Source organism: Oncorhynchus clarkii, chromosome 7, assembly GCF_045791955.1.
Source record: "Oncorhynchus clarkii lewisi isolate Uvic-CL-2024 chromosome 7, UVic_Ocla_1.0, whole genome shotgun sequence".
In the NCBI taxonomy this organism is placed as follows: domain Eukaryota; kingdom Metazoa; phylum Chordata; class Actinopteri; order Salmoniformes; family Salmonidae; genus Oncorhynchus; species Oncorhynchus clarkii.
Window position 1 is genome coordinate 51344245 of NC_092153.1, and position 25581 is coordinate 51369825.

The following is a 25581-nucleotide window of genomic DNA, read 5'->3' on the forward strand; positions in this document are numbered from 1 at the left end:
TTGACGCAATGTTATCGTTCTGGCTCATTTTTCAAAATAAAAGCCTGAAACTATGTCTGAAGACTGTTGACACATTAAGGAAGCGATAGGAAAAGGAATCTGGTTGATATCCCTTTAAATGGAGCAATGGGAGGCTATGGAACATGGAGTTTTCAAAATAGAAGCCACTTACTGGTTTGATTTTTCTCAGCCTGCAATATCAGTTCTGTTATACTCACAGACAATATTTTGACAGTTTTGGAAACTTTAGAATGTTTTCTATCCTAATCTGTCAATTATATGCATATTCTAGCATCTGGTCCTGAGAAATAGGCTGTTTACTTTGGGAACGTTATTTTTCAAACAAAAATAGTGCCCCCTAGCTTCAAGAGGTTAACAGCACATGGCCCAACATAACAATCCTGTTACAACAGTCAATGCCAGGAACATTGTGAATGCTTATTTTGTACATAATGTTGCTGCTACCTTCTCTTATGACTGAAAATAACTTCTGGACATCAGAACAGCGATTACTCACCACAAACTGAAAGAAGCTTTTTCCATTAACGAGTTCGATGAGAAAGATATACTGCTCTCCCTGGAACAGGCCCAGATCCCAGTCATTTGTGTCAAGAAAAGACAGAGGAAAAGAGGACGCATATCGGGCTGCCTTCTGAGAAGCCGTAGGAGAGAAAGTAAACTCCCACTGCCATCAATTCCACTTGCTTACATGCAATCATTGGAAAATAAAATTGATGATGACCTACAATTATCTTACCAACGGGACATTAAGAAGTGTAATATCTTGTTTCACGGGGTGTGGCTGAACGACGACACGAATAATATAGAGCTGGCGGGATTGTCCATGCACCGGCAGAACAGAGAAGCTATGTCTGGTAAGACGAGGGGTGGTAGTGTGTTTTGTTGTTGTTGTTAATAACAGCTGGTGCGCAGTCTAATAAGCTGGTGCGCAGTCTAATAAGTCTAATATTAAAGAAGTCTTTAGGTATTGCTCACCTGAGGTAGAGTACCACATGATAAGCTGTAGACCACCTTATCTATATTATTATTCGTAAACGTCTATTTACAACCACAGACCGCACCCAAACAACTCAATATGGCCATAAGCAAACAAGAAAATGCTCATCCAGAAGCTGCACTCTTAGTGGCCGGGGACATTAATGCAGGCAAACTTAAATCGGTTTTACCAGAAAGAAAAAAACTATATTACACCTTTACTCCACACACAGAGATGCAGAATAAGCTCTCCCCCATCCTCCATTTGGCAAATCTGACCATAATTATATCCTCCCGATTCCTACTTACAAGCAAAAAAACTGAAGCCGGAAGTACCAGTGACTTGCTCAATATGGAGGTGGTCAGATGAGGATGCTACACTACAGGACTGTTTTGCTAGCACAGACTGGAATATGTTCCGGGATTCATCCAATGGCATTGAGGAGTATATCACCTCAATCATCGGCATCATCGACAACGTCGTCCCCACAGTGACCGTATGTACATATCCAAACCAGAAGCCATGGATTACAGGCAACATCTACATCAAGCTTAAGGCTCAAGGAGCGGGAAACTAATCCGGATGCTTATAAGAAATCCTGCAATGCCCTCAGACGAACCATCAAACAAGCAAAGTGTCAATACAGGGTTAAGATTGAATCCTCCTACACCGGCTCTGACACTCGTCAGATGTGCAGGGCTTGAAAACTATTATGGACTACAAAGGGAAACCAAGAAGCGAGCTGCCCAGTGATGGAAGCCTACCAGACGAGCTAAATGCCTTTTCTCTCTTCGAGGCAAGCAGCACTGAAGCATGCACGAGAGCACCAGCTGTTCTGGATGACTGTGTGATAATGTTCTCGGTAGCCGATGTGAGCAAGACCTTTAAACAGGTCAACATTCACAAAGCCGCATGGCCAAATGGATTACCAGGATGTGTACTCAAAGCATGCGCGGACCAACTAGCAAGTGTCTTCACTGACATCTTCAACCTCTCCCTGATGGAGTCTGTAAAACCTACATGTTTCAAGCAGACCACCATAGTCCCTGTGCCCAAGGAAGCAAGGTAACCTGCCTAAATGACTACCGCCCCGTACCACTCACGTCAGTAGCCATGAAGTGCTTTGAAAGGCTGGCCATGGCTCACATCAACAGCATCCTCCTGGATACCCTAGACCCACTCCAATTTGTATACCGCCACAACAGATCCAGAGATTACGCAATCTCAATCGCACTCCACACTGTTCTTTCCTACCAGGACAAAAGGAACACCTATGTGAGAATGCTATTCATTGACTACAGCCCAGAGTTCAACACCATAGGGCCTACAAAGCTCAACACTAAGCTAAGGACCCTGGGACTAAACACCTCCCTCTGCAACTGGATCCTAGACTTGCTGACGGGCAGCCCCCAGGTGGTAATGGTAGGCAACAACACGTCTGCCACGCGGATCCTCAACACTGGGGCCCCTCAGGGGTGGGTACTTAGTCCCCTCCTGTACTCCCTGTTCACACACAACTGCATGGCCAAACAACTCCAACATTGAGCCTATAGGGAGGTCAGAGAACTGGCAGTGTGGTGTCAGGACAACAACCCAATGTGAGCAAGACAAAGCAGCTGATCGTGGACTACAGGAAAAGGCGGGCCGAACAGGCCCCCATTAACATCAACGGGGCTGTCGTGGAGCAGATCGAGAGTTTCAAGTTCCTTGGTGTCCACATCACCAACAAACTATAATGGTCCAAACACACCAAGACAGTCATGAAGAGGGCAAGACAAAACCTTTCCCTCCCCTCAGGAGACTGAAACGATTTGGTGTGGGTCCTCAGATACTCAAAAGGTTCTACAGCTGCACCATCAAGAGCATCCTGACCGGTTGCAACACCGCCTGGTATGGCAACTGCTTGGCATCTGACCGTAAGGCGCTTCAGAGGGTAGTGTGTACGGCCCAGTACATCACTGGGGTCAAGCTTCCTACCATCCAGGACCTATTTAATATGTGGTGTCAGAGGAAAACCCATAATATTGTAAGAGATTCCAGTCACCCAAGTCATAGGCTGTTTTCTCTGCTACCACGCGGCAAGCGGTACCAGAGTGCCAAGTCTAGGACCAAAAGGCTCCTTAACAGCTTTTACCCCTGAGCCATAAGACTGTTGAACAATTCATCAAATGGCCACCAGACTATTACATTGACCCCCCTCTATTTGTTTGTACACTGATGCTACTCACTGTTTATTATCTATGCATAGTCACTTCACCCCTACCTACACGTACAAATGACTAACTAATCTGTACCCCCGCACATACTCGGTACCGGTACCCCCTGTATATAGCCTCGTTGTTGTTATGTTACTTTTTATTATTTTTTACTTTAGTTTATTTTATTTGGTAAATATTATCTTAACTCTTCTTGAACTGCACTGATGGCTAAGGGCTTGTAAGTAAGCATTTCACGGTAAGGTTGTATTCGGCGCATGTGACAAATAGAGTTTGATTTTTACATTGTTAATTGCATAACATTTTCCTGCTGTACCGAAACCGACCCGTGACCCCAAAACCACAATAAGTATCAAATGGTGGTTTTGGTGAACTGCTACACCCCTAGTGACCATGTAGAATATGCAGCTAGCACCAATGCAACCAATTAAACATTTTACTCGCATGACCAAGTCAAAGGGTTGAAAAATGTCACAAAATGGTCGAGTCTGGCGCCCTGCAGTGTCAGACTTGAGATATGTGGTTGGAATATGCTTGCTAGGGTTCACAACCAGCATGTGTGGTATGAGCATATGTATCTGTGGTAGAGCATGAATGTGTGTGAATGTGTGTGTGTGTGTGTGTGTGTGTGTACTCACGCTGTAGACGGCAGTGACGCCGGGCTGTGTGGGGAAGATGCGGTCATCCAGGGATGGCTGAACCCGAGGGATCCTGGGACGCGTCATATTAAGGAAAATTCTGGAAAAGGATCAACTTAAGGCCAAAACGGGTCAAAGGTGGAGGCATCAACAAGCTCAACAGCAGGGACACATTAACATGCTTTGGAACATTACTGTTCTGTACTAAACAACAATTTCTTACATCTGGTAAAAACACAATTCTTCCAATTAAAATTTTCGTACAATACAAGTTTATCACATCTTTGTACGCAAGTTCTCTAGTTCCTAGGCAGGGTTTTAGCCAATGTTTCCCAATACCCGACACCGCTTGCCCCCCTCCCTAAATGCTCAATCTCCAAGAGTACACTGTGTTCCTTTACCAGGGAGCGTGTGTGTCAAAGGGAAATCCCGACATGGATTTCCAAAACTCCCACTAAGAACGTTAGCGTTCCAGATAGACGATTCCTATTTTATTCAAGAAATTATGTTAATTCAAGGTACCAAATTCAAAAGGTCATTTTAGAATCTCTTAACTCAATAGGTCAATCATGACTGCTGAAAATAAATGCATTAAAATGTACTGTCTCACATCTAGGACTAGTCTACATAAAGACCCCCTTAACCAGGGACAGGCTTTCTATTTCCAGATAGGGTTGTTGACATGTGATCATGAGTCAGGACTCTGTTTATCAGTGACTGCTATGAAAGAGTGACGAGACTGATGAAGGGGTGGGGGTGCCAGACAGAGGAGAGGACCTCAGTAACCTGTTCAGGCAGTTCATTGGGACTTACAGGCAGTGGCACACAACACACACACCAGTCACATGATTACAAGGAAATGAGAGCGTTTGGCTTTCTTGCTTTCCCCTCTGACACTTTTTGTCCATTCCCAAAACCCCACCCTCCTCCCCCAATCCCCCTCTCACTCCCTCTTTCCTTGCCTGTATGGGCCCTCATCTCCATTGGCTTCCCGCCAAGACCACCACTCCTCCCAAAAGAGAGAGAATACGTTTTATAACAGTGGAACTGAAGACAGCAGCTATACAGCATAAAGAGGGCCTGGAAAAGGAGGAAACACAGGATACAGTTGATGTCTTAAATAAAGCCAAACAAACAGAGTCAGAGTGGAGATCCCTGTTGTGAGTGTGTCTTCACTCTAACCTTTAACATAGCCAGGGAACAGCCATAGTCACAGTCTGGGGATAAAACAGCAGGGAGTGAATATTGGTGCAGTGTTGTCTTGTGTGGTGTGTCTGTGCTTGTGTGAGGGGGCCTGGAGGGGAGCGGGTAGTGACACTAAGAGAATCTGATACGTCTGTCCGTATGGGCCCAGAACCGGTTGGCAGGGCTGTCTGTGTTGTGGAATGCAAACAGAGAGTGAGAGGGCGCTCTGTGCTGAGCATGTGAAACCAGCGAGGGGGTGGGCAGCAGGGATGTTTCCGCCATGGGTCAGAGGTTAGCAGGCTGCATGACTGCAGAGGGGAAAATGATCAGGTGAGATGAGACAGCTGACACCCCCGGGGATTTGGCAGGAGGGACCGCATGACTCTTACTGGAATTACAATCTGATCCGATTGCTGCAATTGCTATTTAGCTCGGAATTGCATAACCAAATCCCTTTGCATGTGCAAAGCAAAACTTTGTTAAAACAAAATGATGAATAAAAAATTGTAAATCCCTCAATGTATTTGGCAACATGTGGCTTGTGTGGTAACATCTGGCTTAGAAAAAACTGGTGTCAACAAAAGCCAGTGTCCTAGCTACCATATTTTGTTATGAAAGCCAAATTCCACTGGGACTTAGTGACATACCTACCTACATATTACCCTCAGAGGCACTGGCACTACCCACTCAACCCTGCGAGCACCAGCCACTCAGAGTCACTGACCACACTAATCAGTCATTAGTCAAATATTAATTTAGTTTCTGCAGCAACAGAGGAGGAAAATATGTAATCTATTAGAGTAACAAAAAGGCCAAGAGATCAGACAAAATAAAATAAATGCCTATACACATAGCATAATGTGGCCTGGTTCAAGTCTGAGCTCTGGCCGGGCCACTCATAGACATTCAGAAGCAACAGTTGTTCTGAAGCAACTCCTGCATCGTCTTGCCTGTGTGCTTAGGGTCATTGTCCTGTTGGAAGGTGAACCGTCGCCTCAGTCTGAGGTCCTGAGAGCTCTGGAGCAGGTTATCAAGGATCTCTCTGTACTTTGCTCCATTTATCTTTTGCTCGATCCTGACTAGTCTCCCAGTCCGTGCCGCTGAAAAACATCCCCAAAGCATGATGCTGCCACCACCATGCTTCACCGTAAGGATGGTGCCAGGTTTCCTTCAGATGTGACGCTTAGCATTAAGGCCAAAGAGTTCAATCTTGGTTTCATTAGACCAGAGAATCTTGTTTCTCCTGGTCAGAGTCCTTTAGGTGCAAACTCAAAGCAGGCTGTTATGTTCCTTTCACTGAGGAGTGGCTTCCGTCTGACCACTACCATAAAAGGCTTGATTGGTGGAGTGCTGCAGAGATGGTTGTCCTTCTGGAAGGTTCCCCCATCTACACAGAGAAACTCTAGAGCTCCTTCAGAGCGGACAATCGGATTCTTGGTCACCTCCCTGACCAAGACCCTTCTCCCCCGATTCTTCAGTTCGGCTAGGAGGACAGCTCTAGGAATAGTCTTGGCGGTTCCAAACTTATTCCATTTAAGAATTATGGAGGCCACTGTGTTCTTGGGGAACTTCAACGCTGCAAACATTCTTTGGTACCCTTCCCCAGATCTGTGCCTCAACACAATCCTGTATTGGAGCTCTACGGACAATTCCTTCAACCTTATGGCTTGGTTTTTGCTCTGACAAGCACCGTCAACTGTGGGACCTTACATAGATTAGAGTTTGACAGATTAATCAGCATGGCTTATTAATTAGGTCCGATTTCAAGTTTTCATAATCGGTAAATCTGCATTTTTGGACGTCGTTTATGGCCGTTTACATTGCACTCCACGAGGAGACTGCATGTCAGGCTGACCACCTGTTACATGAGTGCAGCAAGGAGCCAAGGTAAGTTGCTAGCTAGCATTAAACTTATCTTATGAAAAAAAATCAATCTTAACATAATCACTAGTTAACTACAATTGTTGATGATATTACTAGTTTATCTAGCTTGTCCTGCGTTGCGTATAATCAGTGCAGTGCCTTTTAATTTATCATCGAATCACAGCCTACTTTGCCAATCGGGTGATGATGTAACAAGCGCATTCGCGAAAAAAGCCCTGTTGTTACACCAATGTACCTAACCATAAACATCAATGCCTTTCTTAAAATCAATACACAAGTATATATTTTTAAACCTGCATATTTAGTTAAGAAATTCATGTTAGCAGGCAATATTAACTAGGGAAATTGTGCCACTTCTCTTGCGTTCTATGCAAGCAGAGTCAGGGTATATGCAGCAGTTTGGGCCGCCTGGCTCGTTGCGAACTGTGCGATGACAATTTCTTCCTAACAAAGACCGTAATTAATTTGCCAGAATTTTACATAATTATGACATAACATTGAAGGTTGTGCAATGTAACAGCAATATTTAGACTTAGGGATGCCACCCGTTAGATAAAATACGGAACAGGTCCGTATTTCACTGAAATAATAGAATTTCAAAAACAAAGTTTATTTCCGGATTTGACAATATTAATGACCTAAGGCTTTAATATGTGTGTTTATTATAATTAAGTCTATGATTTGATATAACAATCTGACTGAGGAGCGACAGGCTCGTAAGCATTCATTCAAACAGCACTTTCCTGCATTTGCCAGCAGCTCTTCGCAATGCTTCAAGCACAGCGCAGTTTATGACTTCAAGCCTTATCAGCTCCCGAGATTAGGCTGGCAATACTATACTATAGGGCCTATAAGAACATTCAATAGTCAAAGGTATATGAAATACAAATGGTATAGAGAGAAATAGTCCTATAATAGCTACAACCTAAACTGGGAATATTGAAGACTCGTGTTAAAATGAACCACCACCTCATGTTCTAAGCAAGGAACATGGCACACATAAAACTTTTACTTCTCCAACACTGTGTTTTTGCATTATTTAAACCAAATTGAACGTGTCATTATTTGAGACTAAATTGATTTATTTTTGTATTATATTAAGTTAAAATAAAAGTGTTCATTCAGTATAATATATATATATATATATATATATATATATATATATATATATACACATACACACACACACACTGCTCAAAAAAATAAAGGGAACACTTAAACAACAATGTAACTCCAAGTCAATCACACTTCTGTGAAATCAAACTGTCCACTTAGGAAGCAACACTGATTGACAATAAATTTCACATGCTGTTGTGCAAATGGAATAGACAACAGGTGGAAATTATAGGCATTTAGCAAGACACCCCCAATAAAGGAGTGGTTCTGCAGGTGGGGACCACAGACCACTTCTCAGTTCCTATGCATCCTGGCTGATGTTTTGGTCACTTTTGAATGCTGGCGGTGCTTTCACTCTAGTGGTAGCATGAGACGGAGTCCACAACCCACACGAGTGGCTCAGGTAGTGCAGCTCATCCAGGATGGCACATCAATGCGAGATGTGGCAAGAAGGTTTGCTGTGTCTGTCAGCGTAGTGTCCAGAGCATGGAGGCGCTACCAGGAGACAGGCCAGTACATCAGGAGACGTGGAGGAGGCCAACAACCCAGCAGCAGGACCGCTACCTCCACCTTTGTGCAAGGAGGAGCAGGAGGAGCACTGCCAGAGCCCTGCAAAATGACCTCCAGCAGGCCACAAATGTGCATGTGTCTGCTCAAACGGTCAGAAACAGACTCCATGAGGGTGGTATGAGGGCCCGACGTCCACAGTTGGGGGTTGTGCTTACAGCCCAACACCGTGCAGGACGTTTGGCATTTGCCAGAGAACACCAAGATTGGCAAATTCGCCACTGGCGCCCTGTGCTCTTCACAGATGAAAGCAGGTTCACTCTGAGCACGTGACAGACGTGACAGTCTGGAGACACAGTGGAGAACGTTCTGCTGCCTGCAACATCCTCCAGCATGACCGGTTTGGCGGTGGGTCAGTCATGGTGTGGGGTGGCATTTCTTTGGGGGGGCCGCACAGCCCTCCATGTGCTCGCCAGAGGTAGCCTGACTGCCATTAGGTACCGAGATGAGATCCTCAGAACCCTTGTGAGACCATATGCTGGTGTGGTTGGCCCTGGGTTCCTCCTAATGCAAGACAATGCTAGACCTCATGTGGCTGGAGTGTGTCAGCAGTTCCTGCAATAGGAAGGCATTGATGCTATGGACTGGCCCGCCCATTCCCCAGACCTGAATCCAACTGAGCACATCTGGGACATCATGTCTCGCTCCATCCACCAATGCCACGTTACACCACAGAGTGTCCAGGAGTTGGCAGACTCCATCAGGTTTTCTTCCAGAATGGTCCTGTATTTGGCTCCATCCATCTTCCCATCAATTTTAACCATCTTCCCTGTCCCTGCTGAAGAAAAGCAGGCCCAAACCATGATGCTGCCACCACCATGTTTGACAGTGGGCATGGTGTGTTCAGCTGTGTTGCTTTTACGCCAAACATAACGTTTTGCATTGTTGCCAAAAAGTTCAATTTTGGTTTCATCTGACCAGAGCACCTTCTTCCACATGTTTGGTGTGTCTCCCAGGTGGCTTGTGGAAAACTTTAACTGACACCTTTTATGGATATCTTTAAGAAATGGCTTTCTTCTTGCCACTCTTCCATAAAAGGCCAGATTTGTGCAATATACGACTGATTGTTGTCCTATGGACAGAGTCTCCCACCTCAGCTGTAGATCTCTGCAGTTCATCCAGAGTGATCATGGGCCTCTTGGCTGCATCTCTGATCAGTCTTCTCCTTGTATGAGCTGAAAGTTTAGAGGGACGGCCAGGTCTTGGTAGATTTGCAGTGGTCTGATACTCCATTCCATTCCATATTCCATTTCAATATTATCGCTTGCAGTGCTCCTTGGGATGTTTAAAGCTTGGGAAATATTTTTGTATCCAAATCCGGCTTTAAACTTCTTCACAACAGTATCTCGGACCTGCCTGGTGTGTTCCTTGTTCTTCATGATGCTCTCTGCGCTTTTAACGGACCTCTGAGACTATCACAGTGCAGGTGCATTTATACAGAGACTTGATTACACACAGGTGGATTGTATTTATCATCATTAGTCATTTAGGTCAACATTGGATCATTCAGAGATCCTCACTGAACTTCTGGAGAGAGTTTGCTGCACTGAAAGTAAAGGGGGTGAATAATTTTGCACGCCCAATTTTTCAGTTTTTGATATGTTAAAAAAGTTTGAAATATCCAATAAATGTCGTTCCACTTCATGATTGTGTCCCACTTGTTGATTCTTCACAAAAAAATACAGTTTTATATCTTTATGTTTGAAGCCTGAAATGTGGCAAAAGGTCGCAAAGTTCAAGGGGGCCGAATACTTTCGCAAGGCACTGTACATACATACATACATACATACATACACAGTGGGGAGAACAAGTATTTGATACACAGCCGATTTTGGAGGTTTTCCTACTTACAAAGCATGTAGAGGCCTAATTTTTATCATAGGTACACTTCAACTGTGAGAGTCGGAATCTACAATAAAAATCCAGAAAATCACAATGTATGATTTTTAAGTAATTAATTGGCATTTTATTGCATGACATAAGTATTTCATACATCAGAAAAGCAGAACTTAATATTTGGTACAGAAACCTTTGTTTGCAATTACAGAGATCATTCGTTTCCTGTAGTTCTTGACCAGGTTTGCACACACTGCAGCAGGGATTTTGGCTCACTCCTCCATACAGACCTTCTCCAGATCCTTCAGGTTTCGGGGCTGTCGCTGGGCAAAACGGACTTTCAGCTCCCTCCAAAGATTTTATATTGGGTTCAGGTCTGGAGACTGGCTAGGCCACTCCAGGACCTTGAGATGCTTCTTATGGAGCCACTCCTTAGTTGCCCTGGCTGTGTGTTTCGGGTCGTAGTCATGCTGGAAGACCCAGCCACGACCCATCTTCAATGCTCTTACTGAGGGAAGGAGGTTGTTGGCCAAGATCTCGCGATACATGGCCCCATCCATCTTCCCCTCAATACGGTGCAGTCATCCTGTCCCCTTTGCAGAAAAGCATCCCCAAAGAATGATGTTTCCACCTCAATGCTTTTCGGTTTAGATGGTGTTCTTGGGGTTGTACTCATCCTTCTTCCTCCTCCAAACACGGCGAGTGGAGTTTAGACAAAAAGCTCTATTTTTGTCTCATCAGACCACATGACCTTCTCCCATTCCTCCTCTGGATCATCCAGATGGTCATTGGCAAACTTCAGATGGGCCTGGACATGCGCTGGCTTAAGCAGGGGGACTTTGCGTGCGCAGCAGGATTTTAATCCATGACGGCGTAGTGTGTTACTAATGGTTTTCTTTGAGACTGTGGTCCCAGGTCTCTTGTGGTCATTGACCAGGTCCTGCCGTGTAGTTCTGGGCTGATCTCTCACCTTCCTCATGATCATTGATGCCCCACGAGGTGAAATCTTGCATGGAGCCCCAGATCGAGGGTGATTGACCGTCATCTTGAACTTCTTCCATTTTCTAATAATTGCGCCAACAGTTGTTGCCTTCTCACCAAACTGCTTGCCTATTGTCCTGTAGCCCATCCCAGCCTTGTGCAGGTCTACAATTTTAGCTCTCTGGTCTTGGCCATTGTGGAGAGGTTGGTGTCTGTTTGATTGAGTGTGTGGACAGGTGTCTTTTATACAGGTAATGAGTTCAAACAGGTGCAGTTAATACAGGTAATGAGTGGAGAACAGGAGGGCTTCTTAAAGAAAAAGTGACAGGTCTGTGAGAGCCGTAATTCTTACTGGTTTGTAGGTGATCAAATACTTATGTCATGCAATAAAATGCAAATTAATTACTTAAAAATCATACAATGTGATTTTCTGGATTTTTGTTTTAGATTCCGTCTCTCACAGTTGAAGTGTACCTATGATAAAAATTACAGACCTCTACATGCTTTGTAAGTAGGAAAACCTGCAAAATCGGCAGTGTATCAAATACTTGTTCTCCCCACTGTATATATATAAAAAATATATTTAAAAAAATCGGCATCTGCTTTTTTTTGGTCCTCCAATAATCGGTATCAGCTTTGAAAAAACATAATCGGTCGACCTCTAATATAGACAGATGTGTGCCTTTCCAATTCATGTCTAATCAATTGAATTTACCACAGGTGGACTCCAAGTTGTAGAAACAGCTCAAGGATGATCAATGGAAACAGGATGCACCTGAGCTAAATTGAGTCTCATAGCAAAGGTTCTGAATACTTACGTAGAGAAGGTATTTCTGCTGCAACATTTCTAAAAACATGTTTTCGCTTTGTTATTATGGGGTAGTGTGTGTAGATTAACGAGGAAGAACAAAATAATAATAATTCATTTTAGAATAAGGCTGTAACTTAACAAAATGTGGAAAAAGTCAAGGGGTTTGAATACTTTCCGAAATACATGTAAAACACTGATCTGTGAAGGGCACCTATCACAGCTCAGTAGACACAGGCACTGCACACTGATGCCAACACAGACAAATAAAAAAAACTACCTTCTGAGCCAATCTGTTCCTTGGCCTCCATGCCAGGACAGCCCTGTATCTAAATTCTAAACATAACCCCGAAGTCCATCTCAAGTACATGTTTCCAGGCTCTGATATAGATCACCACGTTCTGCAACAGTTTGATAATGAACTATCACTCTGGGGCCACTGCAAGCCCCTCACACCTGTACACTGACCTGCCCCATTTAGAGCCAGCAAAAGAGGAAAAGCAGCTGGTGTCCCTTCCTCATCATTAGCTTAATGTAAAGCCACTTACATGCTGAGTGTGTATGTTTAAAAAAAATATATATATATTTTACCTTTATTTAACCAGGTAGGCAAGTTGAGAACAAGTTATCATTTACAATTGCGACCTGGCCAAGATAAAGCAAAGCAGTTCGACACATACAACAACACAGAGTTACACATGGAGTAAAACAAACATACTAGAGATCGACCGATTAATCGGAATGGCCGATTAATTAGGGCCGATTTGAAGTTTTCATAACAAATCGGTAATGAGTATTTTTGGGCGTCATTTTTTTTATACCTTTATTTAACTAGGCAAGTCAGTTAAGAACACATTCTTATTTTCAATGACGGCCTAGGAACGGTGGGTTAACTGCCTTGTTCAGGGGCAGAACGACAGATTTCACCTTGTCAGCTCAGGGGATCCAATCTTGGCAACTTACATCTAACTAGTCCAACGCTCTAACCACCTGCCTCTCATTGCACTCCACGAGGAGCCTGCCTGTTACACGAATGCAGTAGAAGCCAAGGTAAGTTGCTAGCTAGCATTAAAAACAATCAATCATAATCACTAGTTATAAGTACACATGGTTGATGATATTGATGATATTACTCGTTTATCTAGCGTGCCCTGCGTTGCATATAATCGATGCAACGCTGGGGGATGATTTATGGAAAAAGCACAATCGTACCTAAAAAGGACGACTGTACCTAACCAAAAAATCCAATGCCTTTCTTAAAATCAATACACAGATGTATATATTTTAAACCTGCATATTTAGCTAAAAGAAATCCAGGTTAGCAGGCAATATTAACCAGGTGAAATTGTGTAATTTCTCTTGCATTCATTGCACGCAGAGTCAGGATATATGCAACAGTTTGGGCAGCCTGGCTCATTGCGAACTAATTTGCCAGAATTTTACGTAATTATGACATAACATTGAAGGTTGTGCAATGTAACAAGAATATTTAGACTTAGGGATGCCACCCATGAGATAAAATACCAAACGGTTCCGTATTTCACTGAAATAATAAACGTTTTGTTTTTGAAATGATAGTTTCTAGATTTGACCATATTAATGACCAAAGGCTCGTATTTCTGTGTGTTATTGTGTTATAATTAAGTCTATGATTTGATAGAGCAGTCTGAGCTATGGTAGGCAGCAGCATTCCGTCAAACAGCACTTTAGTGCGTTTTGCCAGCAGCTCTTCGCAAGCACAGTGCTGTTTATGACTTCAAGCCTATCAGCCTAATGGCTGGTGTAACCGATGTGAAATGGCTAGCTAGTTAGCTGGAAGTGCGCTAATAGCATTTCAAACGTCACTCACTGAGACTTGGAGTAGTTATTCCCCTTGACCTGCAAGGGCCGCAGCTTTTGTGGAGCGATGGGTAACGCTGCTTCGAGGGTGGCTGTTGTCGATGTGTTCCTGATTCGAGCCCAGATAGGTGCGAGGAGAGGGACGGAAGCTATATTGTTACACTGGCAATACTATAGTGCCTACAAGAACATCCAATAATCAAAGGTATATGAAATACAAATGGTATAGAGAGAAATAGTTCTATAAGTACTATATTAACTACAACCTAAAACCTCTTACCTTGGAATATTGAATTATCATGTTAAAAGGAACCACCTACTTTCATATGTTCTTATGTTCTGAGCAAGGAACTCAAACGTTACCTTTTTTACATGGCACATATTGCACTTTTACTTCTCCAACACTTTGTTTTTGCATTATTTAAACCAAATTGAACATGTTTCATTATTTATTTGAGCCTAAATGGATTTTTATTGATGTATTATATTAAGTTAAAATAAGTGTTCATTCAGTATTGTTGTAATTGTCATTATTACAAATAAAATAATTGTCCGATTAATCGGTATGGGCTTTTTAGGTACTCCAATAATTGGTATCGGCGTTGAAAAATCATAATCGGTCGACCTCTAAAACATACAGTCAATAATACAGTAGAAAAATAAGTCTATATACAATGTGAGCAAATGAGGTGAGATAAGGGAGGTAAAGGCAGAAAAAAAAGGCCATGGTGGCAAAGTAAATACAATATAGCAATTAAAACACTGGAATGGTAGATTTGCAGTGGAAGAATGTGCAAGGTAGAGATAGAAATAATGGGGTGCAAAGGAGCTAAATAAATACAGTAGGGGGAGAGGTAGTTGTTTGGGCTAAATTATAGATGGGCTATGTACAGTTGCAGTAATCTGTCAGCTGCTCTGATAGCTGGTGCTTAAAGCTAGTGAGGGAGATAAGTGTTTCCAGTTTCAGAGACTTTTGTAGTTCGTTCCAGTCAATGGCAGCAGAGAACTGGAAGGAGAGGCGGCCAAAGGAAGAAATGGTTTTGGCGGTGACCAGAGAGATTTACCTGCTAGAGCGCGTGCTACAGGTGGGTGCTGCTATGGTGACCAGCGAGCTGAGATAAGGGTGACTTTACCTAGCAGGGTCTTGTAGATGACCTGGAGCCAGTGGGTTTGGCGATGAGTATGAAGCGAGGGCCAGCCAACGAGAGCGTACAGGTCGCAGTGGTGGGTAGTATATGGGGCTTTGGTGACAAAACGGATGGCACTGTGATAGACTGCGTCCAATTTACTGAGTAGGGTATTGGAGGCTACTTTGTAAATGACATCGCCGAAGTCTAGGATCGGTAGGATGGTCAGTTTTACAAGGGTATGTTTGGCAGCATGACTGAAGGATGTTTTTTTGCAAAATAGGAAGCCAATTCTAGATTTAACATTGGATTGGAGATGTTTGATATGAGTCTGGAAGGAGAGTTTACAGTCTAACCAGACACCTAAGTATTTGTAGTTGTCCACATACTCTAAGACAGAACCGTCCAGAGTAGTGATGTTGGATGGGCGGGCAGGTGCAGGCAGCGATCGGTTGAAGAGCACGCATTTAGTTTTACTTGTATTTAAGAGCAATTGGAGGCCACGGAAGGAGAGTTTTATGGCATTGAAACTTGTCTGGAGGGTTGTTAACAGTGTCCAAAGAAGGGCCAGAAGTATACAGAATGGTGTCGTCTGAGGTGGATCAGAGACTCACCAGCAGCAAGAGCGACATCATTGATGTATACAGAGAAGAGAGTCGGTCCAAGAATTGAACCCTGTGGCACCCCCATAGAGACTGCCAGAGGCCCGGACAGCAGACCATCCGATTTGACACACTGAACTCTATCAGAGAAGTAGTTTGTGAACCAGGTGAGGCAATCATTTGAGAAACCAAGGCTATCGAGTCTCCCGATGAGGATGTGGCGTTTGACAGAGTCGAAAGCCTTGGCCAGGTCAATGAATACGGCTGTACAGTATTGTTTGTTATCGATTGCGGTTAAGATATTGTTTAGGACCTTGAGCGTGGCTGAGGTGCACCCATGACCAGCTCTGAAACCAGATTGCATAGCGGAGAAGGTATGGTGGGATTCGAAATGGTCGGTAATCTGTTTGTCGACTTGGCTTTCGAAGACCTTAGAAAGGCAGGGTAGGATATATATAGGTCTGGAGCAGTTTGGGTCAAGAGTGTGTCCCCCTTTGAAGAGGGGGATGACTGCAGCTGCTTTCCAATCTTTGGGAATCTCAGACCAACGAGAGGAAAGAGAGGAAAGAGAGGTTGAACAGGCTAGTAATAGGGGTGGCAACAATTTCGGCAGATCATTTTAGAAAGAAAGGGTCCAGATTGTCTAGCCTGGCTGATTTGTAGGGGTCCAGATTTTGCAGATCTTTCAGAACATCAGCTGACTGAATTTGGGAGAAGGAGAAATGGGGAAGGCTTGGGCGAGTTGCTGTGGGGGGTGTAGTGGTGTTGATCGGGGTAGGGGTAGCCAGGTGGAAAGCATGGCCAGCCGTAGAAAAATGCTTATTGAAATTCTCAATTATAGTGGATTTATCGGTGGTGACAGTGTTTTCTATCCTTAGTGCAGTGGGCAGCTGGGAGGAGGTGTTCTTATTCTCCATGGACTTTACAGTGTCCAAGAACTTTTTTGAGTTTGTGTTGCAGGAAGCAAATTACTGCTTGAAAAAGCTAGCCTTGGCTTTTCTAACTGCCTGTGTATATTGGTTTCTAGCTTCCCTGAAAAGTTGCATATCACGGGGGCATGTGGGAAAGAGACAGAGATAGGAGGTGCTGATAGAACAAGAGAAAGTGAGAAGGAGTAGTTCAGAGTTAGAAAGTCAAATAGGATTTTCTGCTGTCTTGACTTCTCCACAAAACAAATGACAAACTAAAAAAGTGTTGCTGTAAGAACCCAAATTCCAGACAAAATGTTGGCAGAAATCTCTATCCCCAGTCAAGTCAATGATTTGTCCGTTCCATTCCTATGCATTTAATCCTATCCGATAGGTGAATCCAGATATCTTTTGAAAACTATTTAACAAAAAAATTCCACCCTACTACCTCCGAGACACCCTCTCGGAGAGTGGCAGGATCTGCCATTATCAACAGTGACCCTGGAGCAATTATGGTTTAGTGCCTTACTACAGTCTTCTCTACCCGGCTTTTAGCACAGTGACTAAACCTGAGGCTCCCTCCCAGTCTGCCCATTAGTTGTAGCAGCCTGGAGCTATAGCCTACCTGAGGCTGAGTGCAGCTGGTTCAGAGCGGAGTCACAGGATGTGACTGGAGCCCAGATGGTGCAGACACAAAACCACCCCTTCACTGTACTCCACTCTGCTGCCCCACCAGACCAGGCTCTCAGAGCACTGAATAAACACAGGGTTTAAGATGCAGCCTGCTGTGGCCTGGGACTGCTCTCTCACTACAGTTGGCCTACAACTGACATTGCTTATTCAGACCCCTTTAGCAGATCTTGGAGCAAGATTCTTGAGAAAATGTACAGTTGACTATAAATTTAATAAAACATCTATCTTTAGTAACAGCCATCAAAGAGTACCATAGGCTTTTAAATCAGTGCGAGGACCCTATCCCTCCATAACATACAGAAGAAGTTGAGGACGCCTGAAAGCACTGCAAAATTATTCTCGAGGCTAAATGTTGTGGTTCAAATGACTGCACTCTGGCATACCTATAAACTAATAGCCAGAATATAATCTAACATTCACAGTGCAAAAATAGCACTAGGTCTCTCGTCTGTAAATTAAAAAATATTTATGTACAAGAATCAGCTTGAAAACCTAGAAAATGGGGTTGAGGAGTGAGACACTCCCAGCCTGCAAGGCATAGGCTAGACCTGAGCCATCTGAATGCTAGCTCAGAACTACTCAGCAGTTTATTTTATCTACAACAGTGAGTGAGTGGGCTTATGAGAACATTTCAACATGAATACACGACGCACCTGTCCTAAACTCTAACGGCTGATATATGGCCCTACGTGACTTTTATGCTTTATTTGGATCCCTATTAGCATTTGCAGAAGCTACTCTTCCTGGGGTCCACACAAAAACAAGACAAGTAAGAAAGCACTGATATACAAGGACAGTCACACAAATTTAAAACAACGATATACAAACAATGAAAGAATTACACAAACAATACGAAAAAAAATGGTGTGTGTTAGAGGGTACTCCACTCTGTGTTTGTCCCCTCACAGTCCGCACCACTCCATGAGATATTGTTTAATCTGTTTTTTAAAAGGTAATTTTTCTGTTTGCTTGAGTAATTGGAGATGGGAGTTACACACAATCATGGCTCTGTATAATAATGTGCGCTGCCGTGAATTCGTTTTGGACTTGGGGACTGTGAAGAGACCCCTGGTGACATGTCTTGTGGGGTATGTATGGGTGTCTGAGCTGAATGTTTTTTGATTATGCAGACAATCTGGAATTTTCATCACAGTAATATTTCTCATAAAAACATCCAACCAGGAAAAAAATGGTATGCATGTTGTTGATGTTAGTTCCAGGGGTTGGAACCAAGATTCTTTTCCCATTGTTTTGTTCTGAATATAATCATATTTTTGGGGGTTCTGTTCCATTGTTCCGACCAGCAAAATAAAGTTTTGAATCGGTTCTAACAAAAAAGTAACGGTTTATTAAGTTCCCTTCTTGTCCTTTTTAAACCTCTGAATTTTTATTTAGCATAACAATAAATTACTTCACCAATGGATTGTACAGCTTGCTTTGGAGGGGGCAAAGCAATGTACATGCATTGGACAGACAAGTGCAGTGCAGTGTAGGGTGCGACTGAAATTTTGCAGGTGAGGAGAGGGCTGGACATGTTGTTATGACGTTATCTGAACTAGGCCCACAGAATTATACCTATGGAGGAGTGGATTCTATGAAGGAACTTTGAATGTTTTTGAACTTCAGAGATTTGGCTGAACTAATGTTGGACCAGTGCTAGCCCTTGATCATGATTCTAAGTTCCATTACATTACACATAATGCAGCTAGCGAACAAGCTGGAGTGTGCAGAGCGGCAAGAGAATTAAAAATAAAAACACATCTTACATTTTTGTAGTTAATAAATCCAACATGAAACGTGATAGCTATTAGTATCCTTAACTAGCATTGAAAAAGTGAATCCATTCTTCTCTAATAAAAAAAATCTCAGAAATCTAATTTCTGAATCACGCCTGTAGCGTCAGTAGCTACAGTAGACTGTGCATGCCTAGGAGGGAGGGGGAGGAAGCCTACACACACAGGCAAAGATTTTCTATGCAAAATTCCAGTTGAGGTTTAGGTCTGAGAATGTTTTGAATCAAATACAACGCTTAAAATGTTTGATGTACTGTATTTAAGACCAGTTTATTATTAAATCACCCATTCTGATACTGACTAACTCCTTATTTAGAATTTCAGTGAGTTCACTGGCTTTGAGTGTTGACGTACAGTGTAGACATATCCACATACATAGTCATTCTAGCGTCGTTTAAGACCAGTGGCAAACCAACATAGAGAAGAGTTGCCGCCCTGAGGGACACTGCACACATTTAAGTGATAATGCCCTCGAAGCGGCGTTTGGAGGATATATTGGGACGGGTGTTGTTCGTCTCGGACCCTCAAACCATGCCAATATATCCTCCAAACACCAGCTTCGAGGGCATTATACTTTTATATAACGGGTTACCAGCATATTTCAATATTTTCATTAAACATTTTGATGAATTTATTCATAATATTTCATCCTTCCACAAGATATAGACCCGACACAAATCTAGGGTTGCTACCCAAGCCAGCTGGTTGTTTGTTCTATTGGTTTGGTTGCGAGAGACGCGACCCAGTCGTTCAGTCCTTTTGTTCTGCATCTATGGACGCGACCCAGCGGTTCATTCTAAATGTTCCATTGCCATTCTGGCTGGCAACATTCTTATCCCTTGCTTGCTAGCTAGCCAACTACAACTAACTTAAGTCACTTCAAACAGTGCAGCCAGAATAACAGCAAAGTAGCTGCATTTGCGTTTGTTTAAGCTGTTTTCTAGTGACATTTGGATACATCCATAACAATGAGATAATGATTTGCGATTTCACCTGGCGTAGAAAATGTGCTCTCTCGTCAGGACACGTGTTCAGAGGAGCTAGCCAATAACACAGCTAACACAATCACTTCAAACTGAAGCTGGAAACCTATTCCCCCTCAGGAGACTGAAAAGATTTGGTAATGGTCCTCAGATCTGCAAAACGTTCTACAGATGCACCATCGAGAGCATCCTGACTGGTTGTATCACTGCCTGGCATGGCAACTGCTCGGCCTCCGACCGCAAGGCACTACAGAGGGTAGTGCGAACGGCCCAGTACATCACCGTGGCCAAGCTTCCTGCCATACAGGACCTCAATACCAAGCGGTGTCAGAGGAAGGCCCTAAAAATTGTCAGACTCCAGCCACCCTAGTCATAGACTGTTCTCTCTGCTACTGCACGGCAAGCGGTACCGGAGCGCCAAGTCTAGGTCCAAGAGGCTTCTAAACAGCTTCTACCCCCAAGCCATAAGCCTCCTGAACATCTAATCAAATGGCTACCCAGACTATTTGCATTTCCCACCCCCGCCTCTTCACACTACTGCTACTCTCTGTTGTCACGTATGTAGTCACTTTAATAACTCTACCTACATGTACATACTACCTCAACTAACCAGTGCCCCCGCACATTGTATCGGTACCCCCCTGTATATAGTCTTGCTATTGTTACTTTACTGCTGCTCTTTAATTACTTGTTACTTTTCTCTTATACGTATTTTTTTTTTTTAACTGCATTGTTGGTTAGTAAGAATTTCACTGTAAGGTCTACTGGTTGTATTTGGCACATGTGACTAATAAAATTTGAGTTGAAAGACAGAAAACTAGTTGCACTTAGTTTTGTTTGACCCGTTTTCTATTGATAGGTTCTTTGTATATATCCATAAAAATTACACGGATTCATGATTTTCGACTGGCTGAGAAAAGCTGCCTCCCTGTCTCATCCTGACACATTAATTACTATGGGATATCTGGAGATCGAATTTGAATATTAAAACAATGTCGCAAATGTCGGAGAAACAAAGATTTATACAAATCTCCACTGTTGAAAACTAAATAGTTAGTCTGAAAGAAATGTGAGATAATGTCTAAATGCTTTTTATAGTGGAGATCAAGTTCATGAAGTGGCTGGGCTGATGAGACAGTGGATTGCACAGTCAGATGGAACAGAGTCAATTTTAACGTCATAGATTTAGCCGGTGGTAACTTGTGGAATAGACACCGGCTTGAATGCGGTTTTAACCAATCAGCATTCAGAATTAGACCCACCCGTCGTATAACTGAAGTTATAAACTCTGTGGTTTGAGCCCTAAATGCTGATTGGCTGATAGCCGTGGTATATCAGACTGTATACAACGGGTATGACAAAAAATGTATTGTTACTGCTCTGATTACGTTTGTAACCAGTTTATAGTAGGAATAAGGCACCTCAGAGGTTTGTGATATATGGCCAATATATCACGGCTAAGGACTATGTCCAGGCACTCAGCTGTGTCGTACTTAAGAACATATACGAGGGTATGCAGTATATGTTGGTCATATACTGCATACCCTCGGGCCTTATTGTTTAATTAGAGAAGCTTCCATTGAAGAACACTCTCGGGGTTATATTGGATAAATAACTCCAACCATGTGATGGCAGGTGATGTAAAGCCATAGCAAGTGAGTTTCTTCAATAACAACTTACGATCAATAGGCTGCACTGAACAATAACCTCGCGGTTCCATGCTGTTTCTAATTAGTGGAACACACCCATAATGTCCCATTCATTCACTTTAACAAGTTAATTTGCTCATGATAAGAAACTATCAAAAATAAGCATGACAAAATAATGCTAGAAAAGTAAAGTGAAAGACAATAATTAAGTGATGATGGTAGAAAGAGAAAGAAAAAATAAAGAGTGAGTGAGGCCTTTAGTTCCCGGCCCAGCCAGGGCTGCTGTAGTAGGGCACTATAAAAATCGGTTTTACTTTTTGCCGGAATCTGTTTTTACCCCAAATTCTGTTTACTTGGTTTCCGTTCACCTAGGTTTTTGCTCTCAAAAATCACACTTTATTTTAATAGAAAAACAACTAAATTCAATGTTCTAAGTCCACAACAACACTTCAACCACTTCATGTCTGGGAAAAATGCTAAGACATTTTGATTTTGGGCACCAGCCAGAGACCATTGTTAGGTTAGCAATATTTCTATAGAGCTCATATGACTGCAGAGTTTGCAAAACAAATTGATATCATTCTACCAGGTAGGCATAGGCTACTTTGTAGATAACAATTAATTGAGAAAGCCTTTCCATCTCGACCAGAAGATGATCATCATTACCATCATCGCTAGTGTACACATACATACCACACACACTCCTGTTCCGTTTCAGAAAGTTGCAGGAAAATACGAATCACTGATGCATTTTGTTAATGTCTTATGTTTAACTTCGACAAATTAATGCATTTTCTTCATTATTTTATATTGTTGAATTATGTCTGAATGTCTAGATTCTGTGATTGAGTCCACACCGCAGATTTTATAGGGCACTACTGTAGGCTGACCTGGGTCTTTGTTGTCAGACGGTGGGAAGCGCCGCCTTGGCCTCTCGTGCTGAATGCTAAGCAGCACTGCCATTGTCTGGGGAGTGCAGCAGTAGCCGCATGCACCGGGTTTCTCTCTTGCAAACAGGAGTAGCAACTAGCCCCGCCTACCCACCATCTCAGCCTACACACACACACACACACACACAAATCCCTTCCATTGGGAGCAGAGGGCAGACAGAGAATAACATGTTCCCACACTCTTGACCTCAGGGAGGCAGAGGGGCAGACACCAGGAGGGTCAGTGAGTTTAATGACATTGTTTTTCTATAGACAGAGAGGAATCTGCATAGTTTGATGCATCTTATCTGTCACCTCGCAGTTGTAGCCTAAACTTTTCTTTGCTCAACCTATAACAATAATGCCTAAGTGGTGGTTACATGGCAGAATTAAGTTATGGAACCTGTTAGGTACCCAGTTGACATACAAACAAATATAGTATAAAATTGAAATATAGAAATGAAAGCTGCAAAAGGACTGAAGAATATTCCATTATCAGACTGTGGAACAGTCCCACCTGAGCGCCCCGGGGCATGAAGGAGACACAGTTGACCAAGATGAAAGACTAATGAATATGATTCTAGACAACAAGCAATGCAGAGATCACTGAGACACAGAGCACCATTGAACAGAGCTTGTAAATCCAACATCCTACAATGTGAATGAAGCAGTGTAGATACACTAATTAAGATCCTTGGAACACCCTGGATACCACAGAAATCCTGGACTGAAGAACACCATCACTGTTATGGGCAGAAGCAGGAAGCTAATTCAACCCAATCCTCAAACCACCTCCATAAATCCACCTCCATAAATAAAACAGGAGGTGACAGTACGACTTCACAGAATAGCATGAATAACAACCACAAAACAGCAGCATGTGCACTCTGTACACAATACTTCCATTATGACTGGACATTAGATTAAAACATCTTATGATTTCAATCATAAAAAGCCACTAGGATAGATGCTAACTTTAAAAAATGACCATTAGCAAGTATCCATCTCAAATGGATTAGGACTCAAAGTTGATATTCACAAAGTCCGTGAAAATCAAGTAAGGAATTGTTTTTAGGAGGTCATATTTGGAAGAATAATTCCACTGGGATCAAAAGTGTTGACAGGGACCAAGGGTTTCTGAAGTGAGTGAAATGCTCTTGATCCATTTGTTTACAAAAATTATATTTGAATCATGCCACATTATGTTGAAGCTACGCAAACTGGACAGAAAGGTAGCTGTCAAAATAATCCAAAAGCCACGAGTCTCAGTACGCAGTGATTTGAAATAGCTAGCTGGGCTTACTAAATATAATTCATACAATCATGAAATATGCACAATTAAACATATCCCTTCCTACAAATAAAATAGGTATACAGCAAACTGGATCAGACTCATTACACTAGTACTACCGTGCTACAGTAACGTAGCATACATTGCTACCAACAACCATATGCCTGGCGACACTCCCCTGTCAAGATGGGCATACCGGTGTTGCACCGGCTGTCATCTACTACCCGGTGCAACTACATCCTACATAGATAAATAACAACCGGTGTTAGTATCCCTTCTATGGAAACCGGGGAGGGGATCCTAGGCCCATGTAACTTACTACTAGCTAACATTCACTCATACTTGCTAGCAAGAATAACTAATGTTACAGTTTTAGGGTGATGGGTACATTTGGTTAGCTGGTCCACCCAAAACATTCATCTCTCACAAAGACTGCCCCCAATACTATAGTTAGCCAATAGGCTAGCGGATTAGTTAGCCGCTGCTACGTGTTTTCAGTTGCAAATGAACCTACCTCTCTAATATGAAAGTGGCTGGCAAGCTAGCTACCGCCGGTAAACGAAACAAAGCCGGTGGCCCTCTAGCAGTTAGTTGAGCCTACGCCACCTCGTCAAATTGAGTGTGATGTTAGTTAGCCAGCAGTTTCTGATCCACATATGCACACGTTCAAATTACATTGCAATTGGCCAACAAAATGCATCAAAATCAATTATGTGCAGTTTAGCTACGTTGCCTAGCTAGTTTAGCAAGTAACGTTAGTCAACAAGCTACTAATCTGTTAACTAGCTAACATTAGCCAACTACCTAGCTAGCTAATTGTTCCCTCCTGCTCTTCGAAACATCAGTCATCAACCCGCACCCAACCAATAACGTTACTAGCTAGATACCTAAATGTGTTTCCCCCGAATACCTGACCAAGAGACGCCAGGGGCATTCTTGCCGATGAAGGATACTGAGGTGGCGGCACGGCGTTCGACTGAGGAGCACCTGGGGCTCCCGGTGGTAAAGACACGGAGGTCAGGGTAGCCCGCAGTTGGCTCGACGGAGACGGGACAGTTCCAGGTCCACTTACTGCGACAGTGGCGGGTTTTGGGACTATTTTCGTCGGCAAACTCATTGCAAAAAAACAAAACAATACACTAATAAATACTGATACAAAATATATCTAGCTTGCATAAATATAGCTAGCAAGCGTTTGATATTATTGAAGCAGGCCGCAAATCCTTTTCCCGACAGGGCTAGCTATTAGCAACGCAGAAAAGCTTTTTTTCATGGAAAGTCGCTGTTCGGGTCTATGGTGTTATTCATGGGGACGGTGGGAGGTTTGCCTCCCTTGCCCGTCCAGGACCTCTGCAGATCCGGTTCAGTTCTTCCGAGCACTGTCACCGGTGTCTTTCCTCCTTCGATAATTTAACATTTGTTATCAACAACTGATTTTTCTATAGCTAGCTAATCATTTTTCCACGGAGATGAGAGACTTCGTTAACATGGCGTTGTGGCCACTTCCAGTCCGGCAGGACAGACGATTCGACAATTCTC

At 43.0% G+C, this 25581-nt stretch overlaps 1 protein-coding gene across 14 annotated transcripts in view; it reads right to left on the bottom strand.

Annotated features, from left to right (window-relative positions):
• LOC139413444 (eukaryotic translation initiation factor 4 gamma 3-like) overlaps positions 1–25581 on the bottom strand; it is a 74956-nt gene extending 49375 nt beyond the window's left edge. For 10 of the 14 annotated variants that reach the window (XM_071160856.1, XM_071160855.1, XM_071160853.1 and 7 more), the window contains exons 1-2: positions 24996–25581; positions 3852–3951 (exon numbers count right to left, since the gene is read on the bottom strand). In XM_071160856.1, coding sequence (XP_071016957.1) covers positions 3852–3951; positions 24996–25159 — 264 coding nt within the window. In that variant the 5' untranslated portion in view covers positions 25160–25581. Of the gene's footprint in view, positions 1–3851; positions 3952–23463; positions 23518–24952 lie in introns of those variants that run through there. The other 4 variants (XM_071160858.1, XM_071160850.1, XM_071160857.1 and 1 more) reach the window with 3 other exon arrangements.